A 9,180-nucleotide genomic window follows, 5' to 3' on the forward strand; every position below is an offset into this window, starting at 1 on the left:
TTTGTACTTCTCTATATAATTATGATAAATGAGTTCCAGCCTTTATTATGAGAAGTACTCTTATACTTTGATCCGTACTATGTACACGGTGTTATACTAAAAGTGTTATATTTAATTCCGAGGAAATGCAGCTGATTGCGGAAAGTGATCATTAACTCTTACACGTCATTCATAAAGTATGTTAAAATGTTATATTTTTTACATAATAGGACTGGACATATGTTTTCGAAATTTAAGTACCATTTTATTTGGGCCTACTTCTACTGAGAGGAAACTTCCGATCATTCGATTAATGATCAGTTTATAATGCAAAATGAACCAAAAATGAATAGCGTTTTAAAAACATTTTAAAGTAAATCAGGTTAAAAATCGCACTCAAAAAATCCATTTTAACTTTGAAATTCTTGTAATCTTTTACATTATGATTCGGTTTTTAGTGCCAAAATTAATCTTTAAAATAATTTCAAATTTTAATATTTCAGGCTATTGGACCTGAGTGGAGCTTTTTTAGTGCAGGCAAGTGACCCATTTATAACTGCACAATAGAGGAGCGGAATATCGTTGGCCCAAACTTATATAAACTTGATTTATTAAATATGAAATTACTTACAGTGTCCTAGATGAGTTGCCCGTGTGTGTTACCTTTGGCGACTATAAATAAACGTATTAATAGAAAATCATATAATTTGATGCATTTATGTGTCAATTCAATCAAACCAACAAAAAGATTATCTTTTAAACCATTAAATACACAAACTCTTTAAAAGAAGTTAAACCCAGTCAAGTAACCTGATTTTATTACAGTTTTAGTAAGTACCTAAAAGAATTCCAAATTACTTAATCTTCTTTAAATGCGGTGGTTTGGATTTAAATGTGGTAGTTCGACAGCTTTCGTTGTTTTTGTTCATGTGATTTCCATGCATGTAATCTCGCAACAACCTATTTGCACCTTTGTAAACCTTCCTGAGAAATTAAAATTGAACATTTTCTTTATCCCGAAACTATTGTGTAATGTTTGCCATTTAACGTGACTATATTCGTGCACTTGCGAAGAAATTGGTAATTACTGGAAAATCAGTGTAAAAACAGAAAAAATTAAACAAACAATAGACAAACAAGTTTATCAACTAATAAAGTGAAATGTGTAGAAGCAGACTTATTACACACGTACTTTCTCTTTTAAGAACCGTAATAATACATACTACGTTTATTTACCTACTATTTAAGCACTGAAATGCATTTTTTTTGCAAGAAGCGTACAAGAAGCGTACAGTCTGAAATAGTTTGGTGTATGAAATTATTCACGAAGAGGCATTTGTTGGTTTTCCTGTGTTGCTGAGTCATATGGGGGTTGCGTTCGTCGAACGCCGCCCTTCCTTGTTGATCTTGAATTTTTTTAAGATAAAGTTGAGGAATCATCATATATGACTAACCAATTCAGCTGTGACTAAAACTCGACAAAAATAAAATGCCATTCTATGAATGTTTTAAATATTTATATACATGATTAAAGTACCAGAACAATAAAACTTCTCCTCATATGTTATATTTATCTTCTGTTGTTTTTTTTTCGTTTGGTCAAAAATACTTTTTGCCAAATATCCCTTTTAGTTATACACTACTAGCGTATTAATATTTTATCAATTGTAGGTTTGGTTTGTTAATCAATCTATCCAATATACTCATTTATATGCTATACGTTTACAAGCCAATTTTCGTTTGTTCTAGCAGCCATCCATTCAAATTCTATTTTTCTTTGTCAATGTGTAAGAGCAAATGGTTACTTTTTTTCTTTGTTATACATTGTTACATTATTAAGTTAGATTGATGAAATCATGCTCAGTATTAGGCATACAAGTAAATCTTTCTTTTACACTCTTCAAACAAACATTTTACAAGAATGAAATTATAGTGACTAACTGCATATATATAAAAAACAACATTTTACAAGAAAAAAATATATCAAGTGTTTTCTTTTCCCCTTTTCTTTGCCCTGGAGAGCACCAAATTTTGGCTCAATCCTTATGTAAAATATTTGTTTATTTAATTTATGTTTGTACTGAACACTATAGCATATACAATTAAACATTTCGAAAATAAACTGCAATACATATAAACACTATGTACATTGTACATATAAGTAAAAAGCGAATGTAGCATTTAGTATAATGGTAAATTTTAAGGCTAAAGTTTAGAAATTAAACGCAAAGTCATTTTCGCATCCACTGTATTCCACAGAACTGCCTGCCTGAAGAAATAAAAACAAAGTTTCATAAATCTGATGCATTTTATGCATGTTTTTTTCCGGAATTTTCATTAAAGTATCAATAGTGATAGAAATGATAGAGGTATGTTCAAAATAGAATAAATTGTAATACACATTAAAAATTAAGATGAAAATATAAATTGCACTTATAAATGCAATGAATATATCGTTTCTTGCTATCGGCACCGGTTTTAGTCCGAGTATCGGTATTGAACGATTATTTCAAGTAATACCGGTAATCGCACGACTAGATTTATCGATATATTAAAGCTTTGTAAACGATAATACCACTTCACTGTGCCTTAACTGTCTTGGACATTTTCAGCACGGGTAACTTCGCGTCCCTTGGGGTCTTATTCTTCAAGTTTGACTGATTCGCCTTTTGCTGTGGCTGCGGATGTTTAACAATTGGCGGCAAAAACGATTCGGTTTTGTCGTCTGCCTTTTGTGTGTTATTTGCGGTTATATTATCCATAGTTTTAAAGGTAACAACCGTTTCAGACTCTTTATAAGTTTTAATATCATTGTTATTTTCATCTTTAGTTTCCGAACTCTCTTCCGTATCGTCAACTTGTAAACTCTTCATTCTAGATTCCATTCTGATGATTAAATCCTCATTTGTCATTTCTTTGTTGTCAATGAACGATTTCTGCTTTTTCATCATTGACATAGAAATCTCTTGTCGTTTATTGGTCATTCTTGAATGTGAAGATGGCGGTTTACTTAATGTAGGAGTTTTAGTTGGACTTAATGCAGGAGTTTTTGGCAATTTCAGAGGCGAATTAGGCTTTGAATCATCTAATGTTATGACTCTCCTTCTTAACGTGGCAAGACTTTTTCTTGCGTTGCGTTCTCGTGTTGGCAAAGGAGTAGTCTCTTTCACGGCCTCCTGCTGTTTTGACTGTTCTTCCAGCAACAACCTTGCTCTTCTTGACAACCATGTCTTTTTCTCTGGAAACAACTTGTTAAATTTTTGAGAATTCTGAAAAATTATATTGTCATACGCGTTTTGATTTTCATGTATGAGAGAACGTGCTTTTCTTTCCCGAATTCGCTCAGGTCTCATATGTATCAACATATTTTTCACTTCACCCTTAAAAGCGGTGTAAGTATACTTTTTATCTAACGCTTTACTATAATCTTTGGCCTCGCTGATACTGTGATTTTTAAGCACCATTTTATATGCCAGTCTTTTTTGAAGGTTATCAACCAGCCTGTTCTTTATGCGTTCATACTTGAGTCGTTGAACATTTGAATCTCTCTCAAGAAAGTCTAACTTCTTTTTGGTGAAGCTGGTCTCGAGGGAATTCAGTACGTTTACTCGGCGAAGGCTTCTGTCTGTAAATCTCAGTGACGCCATAAAGCGGGAATTCTTCCCGAACGCAGACGCCGTGTCATAGGTGTACGCTTTGCTTTGAACTTGCGGCATAGTCAGACGGTTCTAGATTCTGAAAAAATAAATATAACTTTATTAAGACTTTCATTAATTGACCAGTTATTAAGATTTAAAACTTTACATCCAGTAGATTTGATTCACCTACATGTTTGTTGATAAAATACAAACAGAAAATTATAGCACTGTACTAATAGTAATGAGGACTTAATTCCGTGCATGCATGTACATGTATATGTAATCAATCGGAATCTATTTTAACAGATAATAATAATAATAATAATAATAATAATAATAATAATAATAATAATAATAATAATAAACACAATCCATATTTTCATAAAATATCCAATCTGCGAAATTGTGTCGTTTTAAATCTGAATATAATAGTAAATCTAAAGCAATTATCATTTGTCCAGAATATGAAATTATTTTACATCTATCATAGTTTCATAAAGCGCATACTTGTAATATCACTATTTATTTTCCAGCAAGGCATTGTTAAAAGTAAAAATACACTTCCATAGAAATTTATCTTTTGACCTTTATCGTACAATCTCAATAATAAATGGAAAAATACACGAATGTAAACTCATTGATTCCATGTAAAAATAAATATATCAGAAATTTAACAAATAGGTGATATTGTTTCACCAATTCTAAACAATGAAGCTATTAATAAAATAAACATTACCTATTGAAGATACATCTGTTGTATATCATGTAATCCCTTTTCATAAAAAATGAATTGCGACTCAAACTATCATTGAATATATAAAGAAAATCCACTGGAAAAATTAATTTCCGATTAATTATGCCAAATACAAATTTAATGATATTCGTTTAGCAATTTAACATATCTATATATTTTTTTCTAACATTAATTGCTAAACTGGCCTTCTAAATATTATTGTAATTCAAATGGAAGATCGAATGTTATCATTTGATATTACGATATCCAACAAAAGTAGTTCAATTTTAATTCCAATTAAATGCATAACTGCAAATCACAACCTATCAATAGTGTTAAAATAAATGTAATAATAGCGGATTATTGTCTGGAGATATAAATGGGGAAGGATTATATGAAGGTTAAACGAATTCTGTTTTATTATTCAATTATATCAGGTTAAACCGTTGAGGCCCGGCTCAAATGTTTCTTGATTACATTAAAATATCATTTGAGTGAAAAATAAATACAGATATAAACCGTATTTTTTCCTTCTTCATAACGTGATACAATAAATAGTGTTAACCGGACAGAACAGAACAGAACAGAAATTCTATGCCAAACCTGCATTTGTACTTGGTCTTGGTATCTTTCTTATTTGAAAATCAGATCAGGTCCGTTGTAGAAAAAACTATATATTTTCTTCGAAGAAGACCTAAAATAAGTGGGTAAATGACAATTTATTAAATAAATAAGGAAATAAATAAATTAATTAATTAAAAAACAATGAATGAATAATTAAATGAATAAGTAAAATAAAAATAGATAAATAAATAAAAGAATAAATAGATAAAACAAAAATTAATTAATTAATTTATTTATTTAAATAATAAATAAAAACAGATACTTCCCGAAAAAATGAGGGAAGTGTAGCTAGACAAGATTTCGTTGTTTCTAAGTAAAGTAGATTTCACGACTTTTTTTCTCCTTTTGTGAAGTGATACGTCCTGAAAACAGTCTGACATGTTTAACATGTTTTTATATAAAATGTCGTGTGCACAGATATAAATATTTGATATTCTGCAAATTGCATGTGGTTAGTTACAGAAAGGAAAAACATAACTCTCCATATCAATATCATAGATTACGTACATTGACCAAGAATCCTCCCTCCAATCGATATGCAATATAGTTTTTACTGCATTGCACTCATAAAGCAGCCGCTAGAACAAGCATATTAATTTTTGAACGAGCTTTTGATGTCTATTTACGACAAATTGACGAGATAACATGACGTAAATAATTTTGCACTATTATGCAAGACAGAAATTGTTTCACAATTACGTTATTTTACTAGTTGTTTACAACATTTGCTCGGAAATTATCTGACGGCTTTAGGCTACGCCTCAATCGTGCAAGGATTGATTGGTCGAAAAAAAAATAATGAGCTAGCAAAGTAATCAAAGGAATTAGAACAGAAAAAAGTAGGATAGATGGATTAAAAAAACACAATGCCTCGACGATCAAGATGATCTAGTGACTAGCAAGGTGCACTTATTTTTTCCTTACCGCGATCACGATATGAAATTTCAATTTTGACTGTATATTCGTTCAAATGTTCTTCTCCTGAAAACGGGACATCAATCAAAGCGACCCTGCAACATTTTCAGTTTTGTCGTTTTTGGTGGACTTTAGAGAATCCATTTTTTGTATATTTTAGTCCCACATTAGTGTTGTCTGCACAGGCCGTAAAAAGTAGCCCCGTACATTCAATCAAAGATATTATATTTTCGATCATTGAATATCGTTCCTCACGACATTATTGTCGTGTTTGTGGTATCTTTAGTTCCTTCAATTTAATCTTTCCCTCAAGATCCCTCGGACGAAATAAAAAACATGTAAAAACAAAAAACAACAACAACAACACAAAAAAGGTATTATATTGCATACTCGGTTTGTTTGAGTCTGTTCATGAGAGATGCGTAAACTTGAAACATGTCTCAAGTCCCCTTGTCGCCGGATTTAGCAGTATTCTGTTATTAACAGTAACATGCTGGAACCATTAATGCAAGCGGTGGTAAGGATTTGTCTAAGCCACTAGAACGGAGCATTGTCAGCCCACACATTTGCGCACACTTGTGCAGTCTACAGCCCACACATCTGCACACATCTGTGCAGTCTGCAGCCCACACATCTGCCCTCATCTGTGCGGTCTACAGCCCACACATGTGCACACATCTGTGCAGTCTGCATCCCACACATCTGCCCGCATCTGTGCAGTCTCCAGCCCATACATCTGTGCAGTTTGCAGTCTACACATCTGCGCACATCTGCGCAGTCTGCAGCCCATATAGCTATGCAGTCTAGATCCCACGCATCTGTGAAGTCTGAATTGTCGGATCCTCAGTTTTATAATTGGATTTTGATACTGAATAACATTGGACGGTTTTCTTCTAAGCAGAAAAAAACTCTTACATATAATTCGAGAGATTATTTCAAATATAAAAAAAAACGGCAAAATAAATAACGTAAATGTTCGTGAAAGGACGAACCTCACATAGATCATGTTACGGCTATTGACTACTAAAATTGATAATTTGATTGGACGTTAACCTCATACTTTTACACCTCAAATAAATCTATATATAAACATTGACCATATCATATTTGTTTGCATTACAAATTATACCAATGGCGTTCAACTTGACAAAATGTCGTCACTTTATTTTATATACAATAAGTTAAACGTTGTTGATCTATTAAATGTAAGCATTTTAGAAAAAAAAACCATGAAAGAGGAAATTAGTATCGTGTCAATATTTATCTAAAGAATACTTTATCTGAAATAAACACCCAGATAATACCACCGATCGTTTTGAAGTGTTTTTTTTTCTCCATGATTGACATTTTTTCTATGGCAGAAGGATAGTCTACCAATTAGTGTTAATGACAAAATGAAATTTTATCCGGGTTTAATTAAAAGTACACTTTATAAAATGGGTTCAAAACCACATCGATCATTCCACATGTGAAGTCAATAGGATGTTTAACTAAATGATTACTATTTTAAATCATTTCAATTGAAATATTGTGTTTTTTTTAACAAATAGTACAGAAGTTATTCAGGTGCAGAAAAAAAGTCTAAAAATTGTTTTTTTTTCGGCGAATGCGGTCATTGCGTTCAAGTTAAAAAGTATATCCTTAAATATGAATATGTAAAAAAACATGATAATGATTATCTGATTTACCGTAGATATCGTTGTTCGTAACTTCTGTTTAAGAAACCTAAAAAAACAGCAATATATACTTGTTAATCTTAATAGTCTTTTCATATCTTAATGCGCCACCGGAAATCCACACGTACGTCTCCAAGGAGTGTTACTTATATTCAGAAATTATTTGTTTCAGAGGTATTCGCCTTTTCCTTTTTGATGGTATCATTAACAGTGATCTATGGAAAAAAAATTATTCCAGTATTTTGACATAATTTTATAACAGAAAATGACGTAAGCAAGTGTGATTCTGATACTAAATTCTTGGTTACGAAATACGGTGAATGTAAAAGCAGCTAACTTGATTTAGTATATAATAGTAAAATTTCTACCTAAACAGTTTTCACCATCTTATAAGATAACTATTCGAAGTGTTCCCACATCCAACAAAAACAACAACAACAATGACAACAACAACAAAAACAACAACATATACTTCATAACAGAAGTCAGTAATAAGTCAATAATCATAACGTCATTTCCATTTTTTACATTCAGCTTTATTGACATGTTTTTTTGTATGTGTGTTCTTTATTATGAAGTGCTTTTAAATTCTAATGTAGTTTTTATACAGAGGTTCTCATATAATATGAATGGAATGAAAGGAGAATAGCTTTTGTATTGATCTTTAATTAGCTACACGTTATGTACTATGTATAGTCTTTAAAAATGGGGGGGGGGGGATGGGAGAGAAAAAGAAACAGAACACATTAACCGTTTTTTCAACTTCACTAGAACAAAAACAAATAAAACAGTACGACAATAACAAGTTGTTAGGATTTATTTGTTCTCAGATAAGCTTCGTTTTCATTCAGAAAAGATTTTAGCACCGATCTCATCAAAGAAACATTTCAGATGTTGTGGAAATAGTACTGATTATTTCACTATCATTTATATGTAAAAGTCAAATCTCTTTTAGACTTGAAAAGTCCTTTAAACAGGAGTGGCACTTTATCAAAGGGTGATCAATGTCAGGAGATCAATGATGTACACAAAGATAGACGAATACGTGCTTATCCCCATGTCAGCCTTGCCATGTTTCTCTGGCAAAAACGAAGAAAGTATTGTCACACCATTATTACAAGCTTTTGAGGCTTAGATTTCAAGAATTTTAAAGATATATTATACTCAAATTGGATATTTGAAAATATTGAAAATTGCTACACTGTCTCTTTGCAAAATATAAAATCAACATATGTTTTGACTTCACACAAAGTAGACATCTTATGTTTTAAACTCTTATCACAATATGAAGAGAAAATGTCAGTTTTTTAAAGAAAAGATCAAATTTACCTGCGACCTGTTTTAGGGAATGTAGCTTCCCACACATAATTTGTACATTCTTTTATTCAACAGTAAGAATTTCATAGATTTCAATAAATATTTGCGATACAGATGAGCATAGTATATATCTTTATTATAAGTCTTGATTTTCCATGAATTTATGTTATTTTTAAAGATAGCCTTTGATTATTGTTTTATTTTTATATCGTTTTTTGTTCGCTTGCTCCTAATAATTTTATTTCTTATTATTCTAAAATGTCTCTAGAAAAAAATATTCGTAGAACAAGAAATCAAC

The 9,180-nt window shown here is 31.2% G+C and overlaps 1 protein-coding gene across 1 annotated transcript; it reads right to left on the bottom strand.

Annotated features, from left to right (window-relative positions):
- Positions 1-2,307: 2,307 nt before the first annotated feature.
- On the bottom strand, positions 2,308-4,720 carry LOC132726903 (uncharacterized). Its single transcript, XM_060712315.1, has 2 exons — positions 4,354-4,720; positions 2,308-3,714 (listed from the first exon to the last, which is right to left on the bottom strand). The coding sequence occupies exon 2, from the start codon at positions 3,693-3,695 to the stop codon at positions 2,559-2,561; it is 1,137 nt and encodes a 378-aa protein (XP_060568298.1). The 5' UTR covers positions 3,696-3,714; positions 4,354-4,720; the 3' UTR covers positions 2,308-2,558.
- Positions 4,721-9,180: the final 4,460 nt, after the last annotated feature.

This window comes from Ruditapes philippinarum, unplaced genomic scaffold, assembly GCF_026571515.1.
Source record: "Ruditapes philippinarum isolate M1 unplaced genomic scaffold, ASM2657151v2 ctg1028_1_1_1_1, whole genome shotgun sequence".
NCBI classification, from domain to species: domain Eukaryota; kingdom Metazoa; phylum Mollusca; class Bivalvia; order Venerida; family Veneridae; genus Ruditapes; species Ruditapes philippinarum.